Below are 27,921 nucleotides of genomic sequence, written 5' to 3'. Positions count from 1 at the left end.
TATAAACCCCACTGACACGAACTGGGATTAACATATAAATACTTCTGCAATTGTGGGTTTTAACTCCAACTCTGGCCCAAGCAGAGGAGTTAACACAGGCGAAAAGCATACAGAAGGTCTTACCTGTTTGGTGATATCATAAACTATCACGGCTGCTGCTGAACCTCGGTAGTACATTGGAGCCAAGGAATGAAACTGTTAAAACATAACCCCCCCCCCCAACAAAAAAACATCATTAATAAATCAGAATTATCACACACTTTGTCAGGTCACAAAGACTTGCCATGGCAGGACCACCAACTTTCTTTCATCCTATAGAGAAAAGACCTCTTCAGTGGTTGCCCATCTCTAATTTTCCTTAAAAGCCAGGGAAGCAGAGCTCCCTTATCTCCTGCTGTTTTTCATCCAACTGGATTTATGCAATCAGCACTTACTGGTTCAATGCATCTTGTCCATTACAGGGCATGGACTCAGGACAAGTTTTGAGATGAAGATCCCCTACACTTGGAGGCCTAACCTGACAGCATATAGACCCCTTCCCCTGGCAAACTGCAACATTCTGCTTTGTAGTTGTAACAGACTGGATTCAGCTTGGGTTCAAGTTTTATAAAACTCTGCAAATGATTTGGATAAAATTAACTTGTCAGAAAACTCTGAACACCTGTCATGTTTACTTATCCTATACTATGACAGATTTTGAAAAACATTGGTTCTTGCAGTTTAAGTTACTCTTCAGCTTTTTGTTTCAAGGGAAACATACTTTAAGAAAAAAAACCAAGCAATAAATATGTTTATTATAACAACAGCTTGCCAATGAACAGCATAATTTTCATAATTTACCATGACTAAGCAGCTGATTTATAATTTCAGCTTATAATTACACAGAGAAAGGAAGACAAAAAGCCTTTCTGCTGATTCAACTACTTAGTCTTAAGCAAACAAAAAATAATCTTTCTTGGAAAAATCATTTAGTCTCACTGTACTCACGCAGCCATTTTACAAATTTTTATTTGCAAAGTGATCTGCAAAAGCTTCATATAAAGCTGCAGCTAATAACTGAGGTCAACTCCTAAATCAAATGCCTTATTAGGCAGGGTATGAATCTCACTGCCCAGTGAAAGTGCACGAATCCATGTGTGACATTGCAAACCTCTGCAGATTTACTGGACACATCTTTTCCTCAGAACTGAGTGCTTAGACCTGGCAGCCTCCACATTTCTTGCTGTTTCATGTACAATGTATAAAGCGAGTTATTTGTAATATTGGTTCATTTGCCAGTTTGTAAGCTATTTATGACAGATCACACACTCCAGCTCAAGGTCAATGCTTTCTCTTATAACAGTAAGGATGCACAGCAGCAGTGACAGATGGTCAAGTGCTGAAGTGTTTTGGGGAGCGAGGCAGGTGGGAGAGCTCATTAATAGGAGAAAACAGCAGGAAGGAGGATGAGGAAAGAAAGAGGAATCAGTCAAGAAGCATGGTCTGAAGAAAAGGGATCAGCCAAGATCCTGAGGGAGTTGGGTAGACACGTGCCTTCCAGGCTTTTAGTGTGTGGCTTTATTACTTGGATGTTTAATGTAATAAATGCTTTCCAGAATTTTTAGGCTTCCAGATCATGACAGAAATTTCCAGTGTGTTACAATAGAATAGACTGTTTCAGTTGGAAGTGACCTACAACGATCATCTAGACCAACTGCCTGACCAATTCAGGGCTGACCAAAAGTTAAAGCATGTTGTTAAGGCCATTGTCCAACTGTGTGTTGCATTAAAGTAGCCTGAAAATCAGGGACCTTAATTGTGGAGGGTAGATCTGATCCTTCGTGGTGTATGCACACTCCTCCCAGCCTGTAAACTCCTGGAAAAAAACGACATACTCTACACACATGCTGATTTGGTTTTAATCTAGATTACAGGGTATTCGTGAATTTACAAAGAGCTCTCAGATAACAGTAATCCCACTTCACAGGAGCCATGCATTTAAACTCACATGCTTCGAATTCCTTCAATACTGGCCCAGAAAGCACACTGAGAACCTATACAACATCTTGGGAATTTCTCTCCCTTTTCTTTTGACCAGGTAACAAGAACACTTTCCATAATAGCTGTTTCACTGAAGAATATTGCCAGTGTTAAGGCCGAAAAGTAAAAATAAAAGTAATAATAATTTTAAAAAAAACAAACAAAAAAGCAGACCTCTTTCACTGGATCCTGGACAAGTAGAACCGGATGCAAACTGGAACCAGGATGCAAACTACCATTTTTTGGGTAGGATTTTTAGCTGGATTCCCAAACCAGCTTATTGTGCATCAGATAAGCCCCAGGCTCAGCCGAAAGGAAGGGGTGGGAAAGCATGGCTGAGAAAAAGGAGGAAGGACAGGACCACTAGAAGCCAGATTCACATCGATTTAGACCACACTCAAATAGCTCTGCACTTGCAGAACTACTTTGTGCACATATCTGCTGGTACAGTCTACTGCCACTGGCAGTTTTACTTTCTTTCCTATAATGGAAGCAATAATCATTTTAAACCAGTGCAGGTAATACGCATGAACAAAGAAAACTTCTTCTGAAACATTTTTGGAGGTTAATTAATCACTTTAACAGTGTGTTGCATTTCAGTAACAGAAATGCCAAACGATGTCAAACTATGTTTGACCTGCTCCTTGTGTCAAGAAACATAAAAAGCAGCAACCAGAGGCGCAGCATGCGGGAGGAATGCAGTTCCTCTGCTATTTAAGACAAAATAATCTACTTAAATATTCCGGAAAGAGGGAGGGCAAGACCACAGCAAGCTAGGCTCAAAAAGGCAACTGCCTTTGAAAGGCACTCAGGTTCAGTAGTTGTTGTTAACATATAAGTATGACCTCCCTACTCTACTGAAAATCTATTTACTAGCTCAGCTGACAGGACAGTTATTTCCTCTTTCATGATTCTATAGTAATATTTTAGCTATAAGGCCTTTTAAGAGGAGAAAACATTTCATCCATATTTGGACATGTGGCTTCAGGATTTGTGTTTTTTTTATCAAGTGATAGATTTCATCTGGCATGTAATTTTATATTCCTATTTGGATAAACCTGACACTCAAGATTTCATATTTTACATTGGACAAAGTGACCAAAATGGGATTACAATGCATTGTAATGCAATTTCCTGCAGTCTGTGAGGGGAAAAAAAAAGTACTTTGAAATTGTTTAATAACAACTGAAAGTACAATAGTAACAACTATTATCAGTTATCACAGTACAGAATAGCAAATAAAACCAAAATTAAATCCCCTTTGTCATTCTTTTGTACAGTCTAATAAACAAACACGATGATACACTATGTCCCAGTCATAAGAAATCACTGTTGTCCACAAGAAAACAGGAAAAGACTCTTTGTAACACTGAATGAATCAAGAGGGGTTGAAAAATTGTAACTCTGAGTAAGTTTCATGATCTAGTAATAAGACTCTTAATGAATGTGTTTTAGGAGTATGGATTTTCCAATATCACAAACATACTAGTAAAAATATTATGCAAATAATTATGCTTATTTGATGCTTTTTTTTTTTTCCTTTTTTCTTTTAAATCAGTGCCCAAAAGCAAAGTCCTTTTGAACCTTTTTCTGGCCTAATTACCTGGAAAAAGAGAGTCATGCAAAATTAATTAAAGGGATGCAAAATACTAATGTGCACATTTTTCACCTGCCAAGGACCAAATGTGGGACAGATGCCCAAAACAAGCTACACACAAAAAATCAGCTCACAAAATTAAATCTCACGGGACTACCTTCTGTGTTATAAATTACAATGTCTATAACCTGGATTTTACAGCTCAGTATTTCTGCATCCAGTAATTCCCAAGAAAATTAGGAGAAACAGGAGCAGTTTGAGATTTGGCATGAAAACAGCTCTGCTTCTCGAGAAGGGCCACCTAAAACGCTTGGGCAGCCACCCCCAGCTCTGCTACACGGACACCCAGGTCGCAATCCCAACTTGCCGAGGAGTCAGCCCCTCCGTAACCCGCAGCCAAGAGCAGTGCTCTGGCAGATGTCAGCCCTACCTGCAGCCAACAGTAGCTCACATCACCTTGGGCTAACAGGGAAACACAGACCTGAACCAGTCGTCTATCAGCTCCCACCACCACATATAACCACATTCCTAACCTGTTTCAAAAGCTGATCAAGGTCCAGCCTAAAATCATTCAGGTTTTTTTTTCCATGATACTTCTACAGGGATCATATTATTTTGACGATTAATAAAATTCTGAATTCCTAATTACTAAATTACTTGTAATTTACTTGCACCTTGACTTACTAAAATTCAAGCAACAATGCTTGCCTTTAGCTGAATGAATATAGAGCAGTCTTACGGTCTTAACTTTGCCAGTCTGGTAAACCAGGCTCTTCCAGTCTGAAGATAAGGTAATTGGGAGAAAGAAGGGTCTAACTGACTTCCTCTGCGCCTCGTCCAGCTTCAGTTCATCTTTCCTGACCACTGGTGACCAGGTTTGTATGCAGCACTCTAGACATAAACCAGCCTTAACTGCACTTCCGCTAACATGTAACACATTTCTCATGGCTGCATCATACACACATGATCATCCTTTAACCAGTAAATACATTCACAGGTGGCTTTCCTCCCGCTTCCAAAAAAAAATCACCTACAACTTTACAGCATACATTTTTGTTGGGAGTCAAAAGGTACAGGGACCTGCTACTTATACTACTGAATTTCATCCCCACCGTTTCCCACCACCTTCCACCATGTCCTTCTAGGCATTGGGAATACCTCCCATCTTTGTATCATGAGTAAAGTATCATTAGCAGCTCACCTACTGTGGAAATTTAGAAGTCCTGTGCCTCTCATTCAGTATCCACAAAAAGTTTGCCTATTTGCAAATACTGACCCACTTTATCACTTATTAGACCTGTTCTGCTTTTGTAGGGGTTGATAACAACTCGTGAGGCTGAGGTCACTAAACCATGCAATGCACTAGTTAAGTTGTAGGGTTCAACAGCTACAGCCAGGCCGAAAGGGCCATTCAAAATATAAAAAAGAAACTTATTTTACCAAAGACATGCCAAAACCCCAAATCAATGACTTGTGTAGCTTCAGGCAGACTTTTAAGACTCTCTTCCTTAAAGTGCTCCACACAGCGTGCTACATAGCTACACAGTCACATAAGTACCGGTGCAATGCTAACTGGGTTCAGAGCACCTTTGTACTGGTGCTCCTCTACCAACACATCCACTCTGTACTTGTGATTCATCATTTCTGCCACTAAGGAAGAAGTAGTGAGGCCACGTGGGCATTACGAAATTTCCTCTGAAAGCAGGTCCCCTTTTTCTCTCAGGATCCAACTAGAAGCTGTCTAACCTTTACAGCTGTACAGCCCTGAAGCAGAGAGGACAAATTCAGTCTTAGGTGGTGCAAATGCAAGTTCAGCATAACTAGAGTTGCTGTCGTTGATTCCAGGAGTATTTTGGATTCTGCAACCCTTCGTCTGGCCATCTCACTGCAGTCAACAGAAGCTTTGCCCTTACAAAGGGCAGAAAAATGGAACCAACCAGCCATTAAGGAATCTACCACCTATTTAAAAGCTCTGTAGTATTTTGCTTTCTGTTTCCTGTGCATCTCATCATGGAGGAGTATATTTGGTCATAGGTAATGCTTTTCACATTTCCTCTGTACTAACAGTACAGAATGGGGAAGAAGAAAAACCCACAGAGTAGCCATATCGCAATACTTAGAAGGGAAAAACAAATTCAAGGGAACACAACATAAATCACACCCGAGCTGTGATAGTAAAGTCTCTTAACCATGTCTTATGTAATGCTGGTTTAGAAAGCAAAACAGAGGCCAAATAAATACAGAAATAAAAAACTACCACTCCTGCCTATTTATATAGAGGCTGACAAATGCTGCTGAAGACAGTCTGGATTCATTCAATCTGCCAGGCACACCAGGGAACACTAATTCATGTCAGCAGCTCTTTGCACCATCCTGTAGTGCTACGCCCCAGCGCTGGCTTACTGCCACAGCAGGGCTATCTCTTCCAAACTCCACAGCCAAGAGGAAAAAAAAAAAAACAAAACCAAAACCAACAACAACAACAACGAACCCTCCCCACAACTCCTCCACTGGGTTGCTTTTACTGTCCTAGACTGTGAAGAACATCACTTGTTCTTGCTGCAAAAGGATTATAATTCTGCCTACAAGCACGACTGGAAAGGGTAAGGATGCACAGAGTAAGCAGAATCAGACCAGTGCTCAGGAAGTGTTATGCACCTTCTCACATCAAGGGCTGAATTCAGCTAAGATTTTTCCACATGGTGCCTTTTCAAGCAGTTGCAGGTGCATAGCAGCACAAGATTTGCTTCCTGACAGCTGTAATCATTTGCCTAGATTTCATTCCCATTCTTGAGAAGCTGCTCTCTGACTACATACGTTGCATCTGAGTGGCCAAGACCAAACCACTTGGCTCCTCTCCAGGTCAGAGATCCTTACCCTTTCTTTATCTGGGTGCCATTAATGATAAGGACAGCCACAGCTTCTGGCTCTCTGCTAGCCGCTTATGTGTGTGGGCAGTGACATAGCTCTGCAACTTCCTTCCCCTTCCTATTACACACACTCACCTTTCTAGACTAGGACCTTCATACACCTCAGTCCCCTCGCTCAGCAGTCCATTCCCAGCGCCTCCGTAGGTGATTTTGGGTCTCCTGTTTCTCCTGTCCTTGGCCCTTCCTGCCACGCCACCCCCACAAACCCCTTCAGTCCTGTCCCCAAACCCACCTGAAGCACGTTCCTCCTCACGCTTTGGCCCCCATACCTACAACCCGAACTGCTGAGGTTCTCATGTTGAAGAGCATGGCAGACCAGTGCCAGAAACACGTTACTACCAGCCTGTTGAGGAGAGCTGCCTTAACTGCTTCCATGGATCAGGTAAGCACCCACGGGGGAAGAGCGAGAGGTTGCCACCACTGCATCTGCGTTGCACGAGCTCATTGAAGCAGTCTGTGCACCATGAACAGTACCTATTCTACAGCTTGGGAGCCTCTATTTGCCCAAGTCTGCACATTTACATGCCCCGTTCCTGTCACCTTCGAGGCAGCGGCTGCCAACAAACAGAAAATTGGGGTGTGGAGAGAAGCAAAGGCAAAAATCAGAAGCGTCAAACAGATTATCCTGACACATAAGCTTCTCTCACAAGAAGCAGCACAGGGAGGGATACAAAATTCCTGACATTCTCAGCTGGCAAAGAGCGAATGGAAAAATGTTATGCATGAAAGCCACTATCAGATACCATTTAGCATTTTATAACCTTGAGTAGTTTCCCCTACATGATTGAAGGCTGAGATTCCAGTTCTCAGGATTCACAAGCTGAATAAATCAGGAAAGAACTGTCTGTGTCTGACCTACAGGTATTTTTTGCTAGTTAAATTGAAGATAGATAGATATATAAGAATGAGCATTTTTCTCAAATATGTAAGAATTCTTGAAGTGAAGAGGGAAAAATTCCACCATTTTAGGATAATCTTTTGAAGATATTTTAAATAAGCAGAAAACAAACTTTTGCAACATCACAGAAGTGACCTGTGCTTAGCCCTTCTGAAGTTTACAGTCATTAAACAAAGGATGCAAGAGACATTACACCTAAACCGCGGCTCACTGTCAAGCAACACATGCTACAAGGTTTTTTTTTTTCCTTAATCTTCAACACACATCCACATGCATCTCTTAAATGATTTACCATGCTTTATGCTCACTCTGAAAACAGTGAAAATAACATATTCATTTACTAGCTCTAATGGCATTTGTGCTCTCACAAATGCACATACTACCAAATCACCTGTTGACCTTTGCAGCACGCAAGCAGTGGCTCATTGCAGGGAATTCCTTACACCACATACAAGGAACCACCTCCACGCTGACCGAGCTGTGGGCTACAGTCAGAGTCACCTATATAAAACTGCAGAGCAAAATTCAGGCCACGTCTTGACTGCAGAAGTAATTCAAGTCATTGATAGTTAGTGTTAAGTCCTCTCAGGATAGCCTGGTTTCAGAGGAAGCATCCATAAGCTCAGTGATTAGGTTGCTCAGCTTAGGGGAAATGTCCCAGTCAAGGCTGCGGCAAGGACAAGTCCTCCTCCCACAGAGCATTTTCACCCCCTACCTTGTGACACTGTCTCTGAATCACCAGAACAACTACTGTCACTCAGAAAAGAGGGGGCTATAAAGCGCTGCAGATATCTCATTAGTCAGCCTTTTCCTGGAAATGGAGCCATTTAAAAAAAAAAAAAAAAAAAAAAAAAGAAAAAAGCCCACAGCTCAGGGTAATTCCTATCAAGGTTTAAATTGGGCTCAAGTAATTGAGGCTCCTTCTATTAAACAAAATTAAAAATTGCAGAGTTCAACACAGTAAATTTTAAAAGGACAGATAAATTTTCCTGCCCTAGAAACATGGCCCTCAGGCTCCCTAACTATTTGCTACAATATTCCTCAGCTGGCAAAATGGAAAGCTGGCAGCCACCCAAGGTATTCAGACAAAGCATTGTAATTAGAAGCTACTTAGGGCACCATGAACCAAAATATATGCTAATAAAAACATCATTAACCAACTTGTGAAGAGACAGAGACTCTTCTTAGGGGAGGGAATCTTTGCTAATAATAACATAATTGTCATGCATTTAAGTCCTGAAGTCCACAGCAACAATTTAAAGCTGATGGGGAAAAAGTGAGATGGGGAAAAAAGTGACATTTAGAAAATAGTGGGGGAGGGCAGGTGAGTCTGAGAAACAGAATAAAGCAAGCTTGTCTGATAGCACACCAACACAAAGCAACTGGGTCTGCAGAGACCAGTACTTAGGCATAGAGAAGTAGGGGGATTTTGTTAAGCGCGCTGCCAGTTTAAGGTTCTCCCTACCCAAAAAAAGGAAAAGAAAAAACAAGATAAAAGGATTAAGAAGCTCTCTCTTTTTGTAATCAAGTACAATGTGAATTTTCCACAGTGAGAGCTGCTGGAGAGCCACATACACCTCTCCAGGGTCTCCTCCAGAAAGCATGCTGAGCATTCGCTCCCACCAAGACTATGATAGAAATGCTTTCCATCTCCATTTTCTGCTGCATTATTGTCATTCTGCAGAAGTGATGTTTGCTCTTTATTTCCCTCTAAATGGCAATTCTGGTTCCTTCTCTACTCTGCCTACAATTTCGAGTTTCCTGACACAAAAGAAATAAAATATTATATCTATTATCCATATGAATCAGAAGTTATCTGTTCTCCATGACCAACCTCTGACTGGCTGGCCTGTATATTAAGGTTCTTCAACTAACTCAGGTGTTCCTACAAGCTTTTAAACCCAACAATGACTGGCATTTCCGAAGGCTTGCAACATTACAAGTGGCTATCTGAAAGTTGATTTAATGCCTCAAGGGGGTGCTGAGTGCTTCCAGCTGGCTTTTCTGAGCACCCAGGACACCACTCCTTTTCAGAAGCAGCCACGTGAATTTCCAGTTTCTCCCAGCTGACTGAAGGCAGCCAGGAGGCACACTGGTTCTCACAGAGCATTGCTTAAATAAGGGCTTGCGACTAAGATATTTAAGAGTGGTTTCTCTACACTCTCCAAGCTGGCAGTTTCCCAGTTCGTTGCCCAGAGAAACTTATGAAAAAGGAGGAGAAAACTCATGAAAAAGGAGAAACTCATGAACAAGGAGCACAGAAGTGCTGCTGCTGTTGTTTCTGCCTGCCCGCTCTACCGTGGTTAAGATTTGAGCTTAACTTTCATGGCATAAGTAAGGCTTCAGTTAAATCTCACCTGGGGCTCTTCTGCTGTGAAGGCTCCACATCAGCACGTAGACACAGCAACAGCTGGCACAGCTGGGGAAGGACAGAGTGCCCCAACTCCAGAATAAGCACACGCAAGTCCTGTGCTTGGCCTTGCGTTTAGGAGAACGAAGCCAAACGAAGGCAATGTTGAAAGAGCAGGAAGTCCTAAACACTGCTATCAGCAGTATAGACAACAGGGGCATTGACAAAACTTCCAGACTTCAGCAGTGGAACATAAAGGCTCAACAAAAATCGCAAAGAACAAGGGAAGGACAACAGCTCTCAAAGTAGAAACACCACTCAGAAGACATTTATTAGTACACTATGAAAAATAGCAATAGGCCCAAAGGTTGGAGTAGGCTGGAAGCTTTGGGTCATCATTGTTGTTCAGAGGATAACAAGAAAGAAATTAATAGGGAGAGACATTTGTTCTTGAATAGCAGATCAGAAGGAACAACACAAGACAAAGGAACCAAAATCCCAGATACAAATTAAAGTGAATAAGCTATTGAGAAGCATCAAGTGTTTAGCTGTTGTTGTGGTTTAACCCCAGCTGGCAACTAAGCACCATGCAGCCGCTCACTCACTCCCCCCACCCAGTGGGATGGGGGAGAGAATTGGGGTGGGGGGGAAAACCACCCAAAAAACTCGTGGGTTGAGATTAAGACAGTTTAATAAGACAGAAATGAAGAAAAATAATTATAATAATAAAATTACAATAATACTACTAAAAGAATTAAAATACACAAAACAAGTGATGCACAATGCAATTGCTCACCACTTGCCGACCCATGCCCAGTCAGTTCCTGAGCAGCGATCTGCCCCTCCCAACCAACTCCCCCCAGTTTATATACTGGGCATGACATCATATGGTATGGAATATTCCTTTGGCCAGTAGGGGCCAGCTGTCCTGGCTGTGCCCCCTCCCAACTTCTTGTGCCCCTCCAGCCTTCTTGTTGGCCGGGTATGAGAAGCTGAAAAATCCTTGACTTAGTATAAACACTACTTAGCAACAACTAAAAACATCAGTGTGTTATCAACATTATTCTCATACTAAATCCAAACCATAATACTATACCAGCTACTAGGAAGAAAAGTAACTCTATCCCAGCTGAAACACGGACAGGTGTAAAATGGGGATGTTCTAGGACAGAGAATGACCTGGAACAGTATGGACCTCACCTTGGGAAACTTGTCTGCCTTGGTAGCTAGCACTCAACACCCATCAACTTTGTTTACTGTATCACCCCAGTTTCCTAGAGTCCTAGTGAACGACTGGGAATACATTGTGCAAACACAGAAGAAAAAGATGGTCCCTGGCCTAGAGAGGTTATAATTCACGATTACACATGAAAACCTGTAACATAACTTATCTGTAATAGATTCTGAGCAATTTAACAAGGTTTGTGGTGGTCACTGCTCATCATTGTGGGACACAAAAAAAATAGGAAAGCAGATGTTTGAAAAAAACATGAGCTTAAAAAAAAAATTGAGAGGAAACATAAGGGACTAGATAGGAAGGATGGATTTTGTGTCCAAGAGTCAGAGCTCAGTCACAGATTTCCTGCCTCAAATGAGGTATCATTTAGTTCAGTAAATACAACTTTATTAATATTCACCTACTTTAAAAAAAAGCTTTGAGAGTCTTAAGACTATATGGGTAAATAGATTAATACTTATATCTAAATGTGAAAAAATGAGTTTTGTGTGCTAAAGAGCTAAAAGGAAAAAAAAAAGAAAGCACAGCAGGGCAGCAGAGGAAAGAGAGAGAATAAGCAAGGAAACTCAAACCATGGGAAAGAAAACTGAACCTTTGCTACCTCTTGCAATAATTAGTTATCAGCTCCAGACCATGCAGAAATGGAACAAACAAGATTCAAGGGAAGGAATTATGCTATACTTCAAATATGTTTTTCAAGATCCATTTTCCTATCATAAATAACATACTGAATTGCTAAGAGTCAACAGATTTCATCAGGGCCACTTTACATCATGCTGCGCATTGTAAATAAAAGCACAAGCATGTCCTGCACTTAACAACAAAAATCTTCATTGCCTGCAATTCACATACAAGGTATGGAGAATACAGTTGAATGTATCAGGACTGACATTACAGCCTGTATAAGCATCCCATTTTACCCCAACCTAACATGAGCATAGCTACATTTTTCTATGAACAGGAACAGTGCAATTTCACAAGAAGTTTGAAGATATTTTAAAACGTGTGCATGGATTTTTCCATTTCTTTCAAACTTCTCAAGATAAATGTGGGCATGTATTAAGAGAACTCTACAGTTCTACAGCCTATTTATTACTGCATACTACAGCCATTGAGGCTATTAAAAGAACCAAATGACCAACCAGGCTTACATACAGTCAATACGAACTAATGCCCACAAACTCCATTATGGCTTTTTTGAAAAGCCAAAGGAAAAGCTACTTAATTTGAGCAATTCACTTCACACACTTGAAAAATCAAGACAAAACCCCTAAGTGGTTCAGGTTGCCAGTGCTAATTTCCAAAATAACAACAGCAGACACAACCCGTGCCCATATTCAATGTCCCAACTCAGGACAACCCTGGAGTCACCACCGAAGCTCAGACCACCCGCCAGCCCATGTGCTGGAAGTCAAGTGCTTTCCAACGCCAATGAAAGCTGCCCACGTAAACCTGACAAAACCAGAAGGGAGCTGGAGACCGCTTGGGCACTGCCCGAGCTGTCTTGCGGAAAGTGGCTGACAATTCACACCAGGCTTTTTTTTTTTTAGGTAAGTGGTATGGTCAGCCGGCCTCTGCATTGTCCCCACCTGTGAAATGGGAACCTATATACTTGGTGACTGCTGACCACCTCCTTTGCAGACCCTTGCAAAGATTCAGTAGGTTTATACTTACAAAGATCTTCTGAAGATGAAAGGTTTAGAAAAAGTATGCCAACACACTAAAAGAGACCAGGATAACAAAGACATACTGCAAAGTAATACTCACCCGTTCCTGACCAGCTGTGTCCCAGATCAGAAATTTATGAAGCTCATTCCCACAAGGCACAGTTTTAGTCATGAAGGATGCTCTGAAAAGAAGGAAGCAGCAGAAATTTGTAACATGACCGACACTCTGAATATGCAACCTATAGACCTTAGCCAGTTCTGCTGGGTTAGACTGCATATGGGGAAACTCCAAAACCTTGATAAAATGCCTACAGAAGTGAAAGTCTCCTTCTTCTCAGATAAAATATATGATACCTATATATGTATTTTAAAAGAAGGGAAAAGCCTCTGAGGTTCAGAGTGCATTTGTGCATGGGCCCAGGAACACAAATGCTCCTGCCGCTCCCACATAGCTTCTGCTGCTAGCTAGCTACATCTTCTTGGTGGTACGGACCTGAGAAAAAGGCATCAGCCAGCATCATACCAGGCAACAAATGTGCAAATTTTCAGTTAAACCTAGGAGACTGGATCACCAGGGAACAGAAAGGTCACCTGCTGGAATGCACGTGGTAAAAAAATGGAAAAAAGTTCTCCCCCCTCTCAACTCAGATGAAGAAGTCTTTGTGGCTTCTTGTATTTTTTGCAGGAAATGCAATTTGTCCGTGTTTTCACAGTGTGATTTTTCTTCTTTTAGGAAAGAGGGTTACAAATTTATAGGCTTTTTCTATATTACAGCATTTCAGTTGAAAGCTGGCTAGGAGAGACTGCCAAACTCTGGTAGATTTTTTTTTTCCCCCTCATCCTATCTGGACACTGCTAAACAATTTCTCTTGTGGTAACTTTTTTCCTGGCTCGTAAAGATGCATTTGATACAATGCACTGTCATTACAAAAGCACCGAACAACATCAAATGACCTATAACTGATCAAAACATTTCCTGAGAATGATACACCAGAGTTCTCCTCTACAGCCATCTGCGAAATGCTTAAATTTGACAATGCTGCATTGCTTATAAAAATATTAAGTAAGGCAAAAAAAGGGGCATTTTCTTTCATTGTTTTCAGGATGTGTGCTTTCAGTTGTCAGTCTCCTTCTCAAAGCATTAAGCAACACTTTACAGCTTCAAAAACAGGAACTTCAGAGCTGCAGCAGCTACTGTAGATTGCAAGGATTGTATATTTAAAGCATTTGCTTAATTTGGAAGAAAATAAAAATAAAAACCTTATCTATATAGACAAGTAATATCACCTGTGTGCAAGCTAGCCTTCACATTTTAATCTTCAAATAGAAAAATATTTTCCGTTACCATAATTATGAAAATTAAAGGGATTTTTTTTTCCATTTGAGCAGAAGACATTTACTTAGCAACAACAACCACTTGGGGAAAAAGGCTGCTGATGATTTAGAAGTAAAGAACCACTCAAGTTCCCATCAATTCCTTCACTGCAAACAAGTGTCCTTCAGCCAGTAATGTTATTCGTTACATGCTTTCTTTCTCTCCGTCCATTTTTCTCTATCCATTACATTCAGGAGTCCAAAATTGTCCTGGAACTTCAATGTGCAACTTCCAGCTAAGACTCCTTCATGCATCGAAAGGCAGAGCTTTGGAAGATACCGTCTAACCCTCTGAACAACACACAGCAATCAATACCAATCCTTCACAGACGATTTAAAACAGCTCTAACACACAAGCCAGATCAGCCCTTCCCACCCAAATTACTCCTTTGTGAACATTACATATTAGCTTCCTTTCCTGTAAGAGATCAAGAATTTTCAAAATTTTCCAGGTAATATTGGACTCGGCAGATTTGACCCTAAGACGTTAAAAGAAAAAATTTTGGACTTAAAATCAACTACAGGACTAATAGGCTCCTGATGGTCTGACACATGGAAGCTTGGCAGTTTTTAAAGAACAGGTATGAATTAATTATGCTTAGTTTAAATTGCATTGTCCCTATTTTGAGAAAGGCAGGATAATGTGACACGTCCTAAACCTAGACGAAAGCATGTCCACACCTGGGAATAGACACTGTCCATGTTCCAGCCCAGCCTGGCAGGACACACAACATAGGTACGTTAAGGGCTCCCCGTGGTACTCCTGCCATTACTCAGCTACGGGGTGCCCTGGTCATTGTGCAGATGACAGCCTCTTGGGTTGTAGGGTTTCAGTTCTTTAAGCTCCAAGGATCAGATTTGATACCTCTTTGACCAGTGGGAACTAACGTGACTTTAATCCTAAGGTCCTATGACCAAAACACAGTCTAAAGTGGGAAGCTCTTGACAAGACAAAAAGAAAAGGACACCAGCTGACTAAGACATCTAAGAATCTCTTGGTGTAAGATGGGTGAAGAAAAGCAAAACAGAACAGCTGGAAGTCACGGCCATGCACAACACAAGTCAATACAGCATGGTTCTGGACAGCCCCAGAAAAGAGGCTATTTCAAGAGACACCATTCACAGGAGGAGAATGGTAGAGCTCTGTCAGCCTCTCCATAATAGAGTATGCTGCAATATAGTAAGTTTAGGGCCTCTCTGTATTCCCAGAACAGGTAGAGCAGAGCAGACCTGGTTTGGTGCAGCCCCAGACTCTGAAAAGGTAACATGAGCTGAAAGCCATTAAAGAAAAGTAAAGACTTGAGTGAGATTGATAAGCTGGAGAAAAAAAAAAAACAAAACAGTATTCAGAGCCTTGAAAGCAAGGAAAAGAAAGGAGCTCAGCAGAGGGCAGTGAGTTAAAAAATATACAGAAGAAAAAAGATATTATGCGTGGTACTTACCCAATAGTAGGACTAATATTGTGATCGAAGTGGTCCTGGACAAATCGACAAACGATGCTTGATTTCCCAACCCCTGTATCCTGAAAATAAAGGAAAGCATGACAGTGAGTTCAGGAGACCCTAGATATCAATACTTCACCTGAAGAAACAGTCAAATATTAATTTGGGAAATTAAATCCTCTCTAGTGGCAAGTGGGGCAGACTAAACATTTCAAAAGAAAAGCGAGCACATGGCTTATCCTTTTCAAATGTCAGCATTGTGAATGGAGCTCCCTGGTCCTCTTCCCAACACTCCCTTCTCTCCAAGCCTTGTATTTTTTTGGGTGGATTTTATATTCCTGTTGCAAGGACTGCAGTACTTCAAGCATAGCCATTTACTTGTACAAGAAAATCCTGTGCTTTCAAACACACGGTGCGTTACCCAGCAAAGCCAGAGAAACAATTTCATTCAGGCCTGTTGCAAGGGCAGCCCAAGCATGCTTCCAAAACAGATTACTAACATCAACCTTTTAGTACACTGACAGTACTAACTTGGTGGAACTAACCTTTTCATGGCAAGACAAACAAGCCTGCTGGGTGGAAACTTCGCAGAGGCCTCAGGTGGTTTTGAAAAGGCAGGAATCCAAAGATTTGGATCCCCAGAGCTGCGCAGCTATCCCTGTACAGGTTGTGCTACTGGACTGCAGTGAAACAGCATTACTTTAAATGCAACACAACTTGCTCTCAACACGGCAATGTGGCAGGCTGCTTCAATTTGCAGGAATAGTCTTTTTTTTTTTTTTTTTTTTTTTTTTTAAACACACCCACCCTCCCCCCCAATCTGTAAGGAAAAATAACAGCAGTACAGTACTGGAATAAAATTCAGAATAACCTGGGGGGAAGAGGAAAGCTTGACATTATGCAGAAATACTATTTTAGGCTTTTAAGATATGAACAACTTCCCCAAAATGCAACATTTTTTGGTTTGCCTCTGTTATTCCACAAAGCCTTGGATGATAGGTAGAAGAACTTAAATTATACAGAGAATTATCAAGAAAGAGGAATAGCAATATCGCTATGTCTCCCACAGAATTGCAAAGAGCCTCCTTAGAGACAAAAAGGATGCCAGGAAATCGATCCTGACCTTTCCAAGACATTAACAATGACAGCCCAGGGTCCAATCTAACTCATTAAAAAGTCAGTGGAAAGTTTTCTATTAATTTCATTGGAAGTGACTGCAGAACTACCAGATTGCACCTGGCAGTTCCATTTGTATCCACGTTTTAAGACACTTGACTAATTTACACAAACTTCTCGAAAAGTGCCAAGACAAGAGAATACAGGTTGTTGAGAGCACTACACACATAACTACATATTGAAAAAAGAAAAAAAGCAGCCTTTGCCCACACATAACTACCTATAAAAAAAGAGCCTTTGCCTTTCCTGTAATCAGTTTTGCAATATTTTATCTTCTTTTTGAATATGAAAGAAAAAGAATGCCTGTATTCAGTTTTCCTTTCACCATGCTTAAATAAACTGTATCGCCAGTGCAAGCGAAGTCTTTATAGACAGCACTTGTTAGAAAACCATCATTTAAACTCTCATATTTAATTCAAAGCTGTCCTTAGTCAGTTTAAAAGCCATAATAAATGCTCATGCTACACAGACGGTTGTTTATCTACTGTGTTCAATCAATAGGAAAAAAAGATCAAAGAGAGGAGCAGTGTTTAAAACCAGCCCTGTAGCCTTTGATCAATAGCAGCAACACATCCTGTTGCTATTCTGAAATTTTGCCTTCATTATCGATTCCAGCTGACATCTCTGTATAATTACTAGACCAGGATGGCAGAACACATTTTAAAAAAAAAGAAAAAGAAAAAGAAAAAGCTTCTCTGCACTGAAACTGAGGATCTAATTATTATTCCGGATTTTAAATGTTGTGGAGAAACCAGAACTACCGCCCACTGGGTGCAAGGAATTACGTTTCCCTCTTGTGGGGACAGAGTTTCTGCCACCATGTTCAAAACTAGACTTTGACTCCCATGACCCAATGATGCTTTAGTTTCATATACTTCCTTTGCCTCCCTTGACAGGTCACTCAAAAGGGCAGCTGCAACTACAGCTCCTGAGCAAGAGGAGCCTGGTCTTTGGCAGGGATGCGACCTCCACAAGCGTGGATTAAAGCTTAGCTCATTTTCCTGGAAGCTCCTACCTCTTCATCTTTCAGTTCGTGGCTCTTACTAACGTTTCATGCTAACGTTAAAGGACCTTTAAAAGTTTCTATTGCTCTCACACCTCTCGCAACGAGCACGGCTAAACTTAAGCACATGGCAGGCACACCAACAGCCCTCAAGAAGCTTAAAGGCATTCTTACACTTTGCTCCTGGGGTTGCTTGGACTACTGAGGCAGCTAAATTTACCCCTGGTATAACTCCGGTGAAACCAATGGACTTGGACCACAAACAAACCTGTCTTTAGGACAACCACTGTTGCAGCCAGTGGCCAGCGCTTTCCAGGAGCCAGGCAATTTATTGCACCAAGGGGTTCAGTTGAAACAAGCACTCCCAGCTTCTGTTTTGTTGCCTGGAGGATACAAACGGCTGGCTACCGGAGTATAATTAGAGCACAGAGGGGAAGGAAGTAAAAAAGAAAAAGGTTGTGACTTAAGGCAGTGATTATCATTCCATCGCAGGATTTAAAACTACTTAGTTTTCAGTCCATGTTACCGTACTCACACCCATCAAACAAGATGCTCACCTGCCTGAAAGCAAAGCAAATCATGGTGCACGAACGTTATACAACAACTTGAAAACTTAGTAGAAATCTTTTACTGCTAATCAGACCTTATCTTTTACTGACAATAGGGAACTATCTTTCAGGTTGATCTCGCAGAAGTCAAGGAAAGCATGGTTGCTTCAAAGAAGTAGAAAAGACATTCACTTCTTGGCAATGCATTGAAATTAAACCTCCTTGCTAAGGCTGTACAAAGCTTTACTGCTGCCATCTGCTTTGTCCTTTGCTATACGGTCTTCCTCTACATACATCCATTTTTCCAACATCTGATGGGGATGATCATCCTTATTTTGTTCCTTTTTCTTCAAAGGATTATAACAGACTTGTCAAGCCACATGCCTGGGTAACATTCAGGCATGCAGATGACTTATTTTTTCAGTTCTCAAAGTTCTGCTTTTTCCCAGCTTTTTACACCCTCTAACCTGTTCTTTTTTGTTTTACTCCATGTTGGTGTACATACACCAAGGAATAACATTTCGGCTTATGTAAAAGGTCACAGCAGTATTGAGCTGAGTGGATTAGGCAAGTTTCAGAAACTGAGAACATGTCCTCAGGAGTTATGTCACACTTCAAGGAACAGATCCTGCAATTCTTCAGAAAAATCCTTATCCATGGGAAATCCCAGGGTTTCAGCACTATACTAATTGACTCATCACAATCAAGAGCACACCACTCCATGAAAGGAGTGGCAAGAAAGGAATAAATATAAAATAATTATTCTGAATCAAGGTGCTCATGATGCATTTGATGAGTCACTCATGGGACCAACTGCATGTTTTGCTTTTCTCCTTTCTTCTTCATAAGCCTCATAGCACACTTACAAAATATCAGTTATAAACTGCATTGTACCGAGATAAGCAAAAGGGCTGGGGTGGGGAGGAAGGAAAGGAGTAGAAATGCAATCCACAGTAAGTGAACCGATGTTAGTTCACCAGAACTACAGTAGCTACAACTTCAGAACCTCCCACTGGTCAGCAAAACGGATATGGAAATCTGAAGCCGTATCAGATGTTTCTGATAAATACAAGGAACCAATGCAAGCACGACTAATTCCTGATTTTTACCCTTTAACCCTGAAAAGACGTTCTCTATTCTTCTAAAATCCCTTACCCACATATTTAGGCATGAGGATTTTAAAAGCACCAGAATGGAGAGCAGCATGCTACAAAAAACAGTCCTTCCACCCACACTCCTGCTCACGGAGAACCACCCCACTTGGCTCTTCTCGGCTCACTTTACTGTAAAGGAGATGAGACTGTATTTCAAGCCAGCAGAATTACAGGATGCTGGCAACTCATTTGCAGGCAAACAACAACTGAGCTGCTGATTTCTCCTGGCTGATTTGCAGCAGCATAGAGGAAGATTTAAAAAAAAAAAAAAAAAAAAAAAAAAAAAAAAGCAGAAGTTCAATATGAGCAATATATTAAAAAAGAAAACCATTTTCCCATTACAAATAGGCAGTTGGTATATTTCTCTGTCCATTGTTCCAGATGTGTTTATCCTGGCAGAAAAAATTAATGCAGAAAAATTTAGCTCTTTAATTTAAATCTGGATGTCTCATTTATATCTTTGCACAACCATACGGCGCAGTCCTCCAAGCACTTTTCCAAATTGAAGGGAACTATACTATCCTGTAAACACATCCTTGATTAGGACATTAGTCTTTAGCCTTGATATTATAATAGCTTTTAATAGATTCAGATGGGTCAAGCCCTATTGTGCTGAGCAAACTAAACTCTTTACATAAATTCTTTTTACATCTGAAATGGAACAAATGTTGAATTCACAAAAAAATCCACACATATCGTGACTGATGACTAAACAGCAGCCCTATAATTATGCCCACTGCTGCAAGAGCTTTTTTATTCTTGACTACGCAGAATCTTTCTGTGCTATGTTAATATATAGGGCTTTTTTAATATATGTAAAATAAGACAAACCATGCAAAAATCCTTTTATGACTCTAGGATTTTGGAAACACAAATAAAACAAGAATACTAGATGGCACTTCACACGAGGAAATGGCACACTAAGAATGAACATAGTGAAGAAACTGCCTTCTGTCCTCCCACTTGCAAAGTAAGAAAAAAACCCAACATCTGGCTTGTAATGACCACAGATCTCATGACTAACTTCCCATTTCAGCTTTAAAAGAGGGTTGAGATACCCTGGAGACGGGTGCCACAAAAATCTGCATTGAGAAGTAACAGAGAACTGATCTCTATAAAATAGGGGTCCAACACATGGTTCCTTCAGAAGGATGGAAGTTTTCCCATCAGCTTAGACAAAGCCAGGATTCAATCCATGGTATTTCAATTTGTATAAATTTTTATGAATTAAAAATATCTGTCTTTCCAAAGCATTTCTCGTAATAACCAAGATCCATTGAGATACGATCTACAGGCAGAGGTCTCATTAAAACTGACTGGGTTTAACATGCGTTAGTCTTACATATCAGAAGAAGAATGATCATGCCCTAGCAACCTGGCGGGTATCAATACCAAGTGCTCAAAAAAAGCAGGTAAAGCAGATGTTATTTCAACAATAATATGAGAAACATTTGGAAGTGACAAGTCTTTATCCTTTCCCATAAGCAAGAAACCGATCCCACAGCTCACGTGGCTTCCACCGAACTTGGCAGAACTCCCATGCACCTCACAGCGGGAACGCATCTGCCCCTCAGAGCCCGTTTGTGCTGGGGCTCCCCAAAAGCCAACCTGCTAACCACCCTAACTGTAAAGGCACCACGAGCATTTGGCAGCTCAGCCCTTCCTCTGAGGACCCCTGATCAAGAGAAAAAGAGTGCGACCGATGCCGTCAGGGTTGATTTAGTGTAACCCCCAGGCAGCCTCTCGTGGCATAGCTTCTTCATCAGGCATACAGCTGGCGTTACAAAGCTGCTCACACAGATGAAAACCCGGGTTCCAGGCAGAAGGCAATACTGGAGCCTACCAGCAAGCTGCTTTGAAGCTTTCTCAAGACAGGTTAGCATCAAGAGCAGTAAAGTGCATGCACTGGAAACAACCATGGTCAAATTTGGCTCACTAATGATCTTCTCAGTGCACCTTCCAGTGAGATAATGCTGCCTTGTGTCATCTTTCAGACATGGGGGCGGGGGGGGGGGGGGGGGGGGGGGGGGGGAGGGGAGAAAAAGGCTTGATCAAACATACAGAACAAGGGTACAGTCAAAAAACTGTCCCACGCTGCTGGAAGAGGATCCGCTCAGAGAGGAAGCTGGCTGCTCCTGATTATTAAGAAAAGCAACAATTCCTGGCTCCCTGTCACATATTCATGCCACCAGACAAACTTCTTGGCTGGTTCATTACGAACTGAAAAACAACACAGGAGCCAGTTTATGCTCAAGACTTCCCAAGCTAAATTCTGCTCTTTGTTACACCGATTTGACTGCTGCCCAGTGCTACAGCAGAGAGTAAGGAGAGGTCCTTGCCTTGCCCAGTGCAGAACTTCCATTGTTGCAGTAATTAAGATGTACAGATGAAAACATTTGAATTTGTATGAAGTTGCCAAAAAGGAGAAAACTGTCCTTTATCATCAATGCATTTGATATTTTAAATACCAAAAAAAGGCACTCAAAATCTCTGCAACTGGCCAGGCAAATCTGAGGTAGAAAGACATGGTTTAAACTTTAAGGGAAGAAAAATAATCAATAAGTCTTACAAAAAATGCAAATGCAGAGAGACTTTTCATTGTAGTAGCACTGTAAAGTGCAGCTGGTTTTGACTTGGCAGTTCAGCTTCTGCACATTAAAAAAGCCATTCTTTCCACTGTCAGAATTGGCCACGCTTTAGTTTTTGATTTACAGTTGAATCTCCCTGGCCCATTCCCATTATCCTCAGCAGGACTTTGATGGAATTTGAAAATTCACAGCAGCATAATTACATCACAGTGCTGCTAGATGCTTAGCATTTTATTAGCTATCACCAAACAAATTGCTAGGCCAGCACTGTAAAGTATTGCTGGGCTTTTGCAGAAATGTTTGATCAGCTCTGGTCAAGCCTGGTATCTAGGAGGAATGTCACTCCTCGGGCAAGGTCTGGCATGCAGCACCAAGATATCCAACCTGCATCTTCGGTGCTTTCGGAGATGCCAGTCCTTAGCCCAAAGGCACGTGACGTGGTAAGGCTGAGTACAGGATTACAGCTGTCTTTTAAGTTCCAATGGAGGTAAAAAAGCAATGAGCTGAACAACAAAATAAAGCTTTGCAATTTGCAGCCTGCTTTAGTCCTCTATGCCTGCCATTAACATTTTAATCATTACTCAGACGATCAGATGCAGGCAGCATCGCAGTACTTTCCATGTCTTACTAATCCAGTTACAGCTGCTTTGGAAGGCTGTGGCAGGCGGCTTGAAGAGCATCTGAAACTGGCTTTGGATTTTTACCAACCATATGAACATACAAGGAAGAGCTATGTACAGCAGATTCCTGATCACAGTTTCCAAGGCAGTATTTTAATCCAATAATTACTCTATCCCATAAACTTTTTGCTAGCCTTAAACACATCCTTCATCCCTCCCTGTATTTGGGTTTCACTTACTTGTCTGAAAACACTGCTGTGAGGAGAAATACCTTTCAGGAGACCTGGGTTCAAAGACACCCCTGGGACTGAACTGAATCTGCCAAGCGTCAGGCTTGCCCCAGCGAAAATGCAGCCATGCACTGCAGAGTGGTGTCTAGGAAGAAGTGCAAATAGCTTCTCGCTGTATTCAGTTTTTCCATCTGTGAGACGTATCAAGTAAGCAAATCCCAACACTGCATAAGCGCACAGATGAAAATACAAGAGCAGCTCTGAGACTGACACATTGGCTCTCAGCCGCTTCACCAACACAACACTGCCTGAGGCTTCAGCCTGAACCAGAGGGATGCACGCTGAGGTGCTCTGAAGCCTTGCTTCTGTGGTCAAAAGAATATGCAACTCATTCAGGACACAAACAGTTTTTGTAAATTCCAATTTTCTTTACAGCCCTGTACAATGAGAAATAGATTATTTCCCCTGTGAGCAATATGATTCTCGGAGAAGACCCTTTTCCTGTTGATTTGCTGGGATCCGCCTTCCAGAGCTACAGAACTGGCCCAGGGGCACACCTGCTTCCCAAAGCAGCAGCATGATTTTTCAACTCCCTGACAGGCCCCCTACCACACGAGAGGTCTGTTGTGTTTTTCCTCCCTACCCCATCACCACCACCTTTAATTGTTTGAGTCTCTTCATTACCAAGCCTGGCAATGTACTTCTGCAAAAAGAGCTCCAAACGACATCAGACATTGCCTTATGCCACCAGTGATCTACAAGGAGTTTCTGCAAAGGTCTGGAAGGTACTCGGTTGCAAAGCAAGTTTTTGAACGGGAAGAACTGGAACCAGAGTCGGCCTCCAGGAGTGTCCATGTGCTATCATGTACTTTCCTGAGTGAAAGGTACTTGCCAAATGAACAGCAATGCTCCCACTGAATATTGGAGCCGAGTTCCCCAAGATGCCAGCACAAACACATGGATCTCGATGCAACTGTGTTTTGGAGGGGGATGATTATTCTGCAGTGTCTCACTTCTTCAGTAGGAACCACCACAGTTCTTTTGGTCATCTGTCCATGTGTGAACCTTACAAGAACATCCCTGTCTGCATTTCTGTTTGTTGCATGCCCTTCTTTAAACTCATAATATGTGGCAATATTAGTCTCTTTTAAGTCAGTCGGTATATTACTCCCATAAAGTTAGAATGGTCTGTGTCAATTCTCCCACAGTAAAACACCCTACACATCATTTCTAATTGCTAGTGTAATTTCAGGCCAACGTTGATGTTGTGGAGCACGAATTAGCTACAGAATAAGGCTTTTTCCTCTGGTGCACATTAGAATTAGATTAACTCTAATTCCCTCTACGCGTAGGAGGTTCACCGCTTTTTCTGAGAGACATTTTTCTACCCCCAACCAGGTCAGTCCTGTTGTATCAGAATACAATCCTTCCTCCTAGTGCTGCAAGGACTGCATTTGGCACAGGAATTCTTGGCTCTATCATTCTCAGCTCACTAACTGTTAAATGAAAATAATAATTACTTGGTTTTACCTTGTAACAGCATTATGGGGATTTCAATCAATGATAGTTGTAAAGTGTTCAGACAGTACAGTGACAAAGAACCATTTAAGTGCCTTAAGAGATAGACAAGTGCTGAGTTTATTTGTTTGGTATTTGTATGTGTCTTCAATACCATCTGTACATTCCTAATAGCCTTTTCGAAACAGAAAAATACCTGCTGGCCAGGGCTTAATGCTGTCTGGCCTCTTCTGGCGGGCTGACCCTGGCTAGATGCCAGGTGCCCACGAAAGCCACTCTATCACTCCACTCCTCAGCTGGACAGGGGAGAGAAAATATAACTAAAGGCTCCTGGGTCGAGATAAGGACAGGGAGAGATCACTCACCAATTACCATCATGGGCAAAACAGATTCGACTTGGGGAAAATTAATTTAATTTATTACCAATCAAATCAGAGTATGATAATGAGAAATAAAAACAAATCTTAAAAACACCTTCCCCCCACCCCTCCCTTCTTCCCAGGCTCAACTTCACTCCCGAATTTTCTCTACCTCCTCCCCCTGAGTGGTGCAGGGGGATGGGGAATGGGGGTTGCGGTCAGTTCATCACATGCTGTTTCTGCTGCTCCTTCCTCCTCAGGGGGAGGACTCCTCACACTCTTCCCCTGCTCCAGCGTGGGGTCCCTCCCACGGCAGACAGTCCTCCACAAACTTCTCCAACGTGAGTCCTTCCCACAGGCTGCAGTTCTTCATTAACTGCTCCAGCGTGGGTCCCTTCCACGGGGTGCAGTCCGTCAGGAACAGACTGCTCCAGCGTGGGTTCCCCACAGGGTCACAAGTCCTGCCAGCAAACCTGCTCCAGCGTGGGCTCCTCTCTCTCCACGGGTCCACAGGTCCTGCCAGGACCCTGCTCCAGCATGGGCTTCCCACAGGGTCACAGCCTCCTTCAGGCACATCCACCTGCTCCGGCGTGGGGTCCTCCACGGGCTGCAGGTGGATATCTGCTCCACCATGGACCTCCATGGGCTGCAGGAGGACAGCCTGCCTCACCATGGTCTTCACCACGGGCTGCAGGGGAATCTCTGCTCCAGTGCCTGGAGCACCTCCTCCCCCTCCTTCTTCACTGACCTTGGTGTCTGCAGAGTTGTTCCTCTCACATATTCTCACTCCTCTCTCTGGCTGCAATTGCTGCCATGCAGTAACTTTTTCCCCTTCTTAAATATGCTATCACAGAGGCGCTACCACCGTCGCTGATGGGCTTGGCCAGCGGCAGGTCTGTCTTGGAGCTGGCTGGCATTGGTTCTGTCGGACATAGGGGAAGCTTCTAGCAGCTTCTCACAGAAGCCATCCCTGGAGCCCCCCCGCTACCAAAACCTTGCCACGCAAACCCAATACACCTCAATGTATAATGTATCATCTGATCCCTTTTCTCGACTTGTCTTCCTTTAGTCCACATCGGTTAGCAAAACACGTACAGTGACTGCCCATCTGCTTCGCCTCAGAGCTGGATGCATCTGCAGCCCTGTCCACCTCTCCCGTTCCCAACCAGCCACCAAAGCCAAACGCCTGCTGCCAGGTTTTGGCTCCCTTACCAGTGCGATTATTCAGCATGTGGTTTCCTTTCACACACATCCTGCACACATCCTCCTGTGGAATTAAACTCGGGCATGCACAGCTGCTCTGATACCTGCCGTACTTGGAGCCAGAGAACACAGTCCTACTTGTCCTGCCATTTTGCAGGCTTCTCTGGAGTTAGTACGTTTCTCCATATTCACTGCCACAGGTCCATTGCTCTCCACCAGATCCCAGCCCAGTAATCTTTTAGAGACAAAAAACCCTAATGCCCAAGTTTCAAATACACTTTCTTTAATATTTTGCTGCATCCTTTCCTCTCTTACAGATTAAAAAAAAAAAAAAAAAAAAAAAAGTATTTCCAGCCCTCCCCCACTCCTGGACTGCAATATTCATTACAATCTCTCCATCTATCTACTTTTGTCAGAGATATGCCCAGGGAGCCCAAGTAACACCATGGCCTCACCAAACTATAAAGTACAAAAGCAAGCATAGATGGCCAAAAGCACTTTATCATCCTATCAAAGTGATGTGCCTGGCCAGAGATGAGAGAGACTGAAGGGCAGCTAATGTCTGTATAGTAGCTAATGTTAGCAATAAATTCACTTTCCTGGAGACATTCATACATTTGTATATGTAATATTGTATGAAACCAAAGTCTCTCCTAGAGTGTTTCCAAGATACTTGGCATTATCCTGCTATCATAACTAGGGCTCCAATCTCAAGCTCTTCATGCTGAGTTGAAGGCATGGAGAGTCACAGCTGCAGCCTGAAGAACTTCAAGATGAGTGGATCAGCCGTATCTTCCCTCCTCTTTCTTCCCCAAACACTTGGTTTTCAAAAGGATTCACCCGAAGTGCTCTCTCTCATCTGGCAGCTACTAGGCACTTGTCGTGGTTTAACCTCAGCTAGCAACTAAGCACCACACAGCCACTCGCTCACTCCTCCCCCCTCCCAGTGGGATGGGGAGGAGAATCAGGGGAAAAAAAAAAGTAAAACTCATGGGTTGAGGTAAGAAGACTTTAATAACTAAACTAAAATATAACAACAACAATAATACTACAAATATAATAACATTAATAATAATTGTAATGAAAAGGAATATAACAAAAAAAGAGAAATTAGAACCAAGAAAAGACAAGTGATGCACAATGCAATTGCTCACCACCTGCTGACCGATGCCCAGCAGCAATCTGCCCCTCCCAGCCAACTCCCCTCTGTTTATATACTGGGCATGACGTTCTATGGTATGGAATATCCCTTTGGCTAGTTCCGGTCAGCTGTCCTGGCTCTGCTCCCTCCCAGCTTCTTGCACACCTGCTCGCTGGCAGAGCATGGGAGACCAAACAATCCTTAACTTAGGATAAGTGCTACTTAGCAACAACTAAAACATCAGTGTGTTATCAACATTATTCTCACACTAATTCCAAAACACAGCACTGTACCAGCTACTAGGAAGAAAATTAACTCTATCCCAGCCGAAACCAGGACAGCACTCCACTAACTTCAGCTGAAGATTTGACTCCAAGTGTGGAAAGGTTTCTCCAAATGTGGGGACTCGAGAGAAGGAACATTATCACCTTGAAAGAAGGCAAGAGACAGTGCTAGAAATATGACCTAGTCAGAAAAGGAGCTATCTTTCCTTTCTACGTAGTCCAGTGACTGACATGGCATTAAATCAGCAGTAAGGAACAAATCCTTGTTTTACACTGCACTAGCAGTGGGTGGCAGGATTAGCAGTCAGTTAAACTATCCACTACCAAAGAAATCACAAAGTGGCCCACGTGGCTGCTGTACCTTTACTCACCCAGTGCTTACAAACCATCCTGCTCTTCCACAACCTGCCAACTCTTTTGTGTCTAAAGTTGGCATGGGAATATAAAGCGATCTTTATTTATGAGACAGGGGGCTGTGGAGCGAAAGGGAGAACAAAGAAGCTTCCTTCAAAGCTATTCTTTAAAATAACTCCAACAGAATAAAACAAAATAAATAAAACCATAAGGCAAAACAGAAATGCAA

General features: G+C 42.2%; 1 protein-coding gene across 1 annotated transcript in view; it reads right to left on the bottom strand.

Moving 5' to 3' along the window:
- RAB31 (RAB31, member RAS oncogene family) overlaps positions 1-27,921 on the bottom strand; it is a 68,006-nt gene that overhangs the window by 23,137 nt on the left and 16,948 nt on the right. The window contains exons 2-4 of the mRNA XM_050892356.1: positions 15,515-15,594; positions 12,799-12,880; positions 124-195 (exon numbers count right to left, since the gene is read on the bottom strand). Coding sequence (XP_050748313.1) covers positions 124-195; positions 12,799-12,880; positions 15,515-15,594 — 234 coding nt within the window. The remainder of the gene's footprint in view (positions 1-123; positions 196-12,798; positions 12,881-15,514; positions 15,595-27,921) is intronic.

This window comes from Gymnogyps californianus, chromosome 2 (genome assembly GCF_018139145.2).
Source record: "Gymnogyps californianus isolate 813 chromosome 2, ASM1813914v2, whole genome shotgun sequence".
Classification (NCBI taxonomy): Eukaryota; Metazoa; Chordata; class Aves; order Accipitriformes; family Cathartidae; genus Gymnogyps; species Gymnogyps californianus.
The sequence above is the reverse complement of the archived record's forward strand: the minus strand, read 5'-3'. Positions and strand labels throughout refer to the sequence as shown.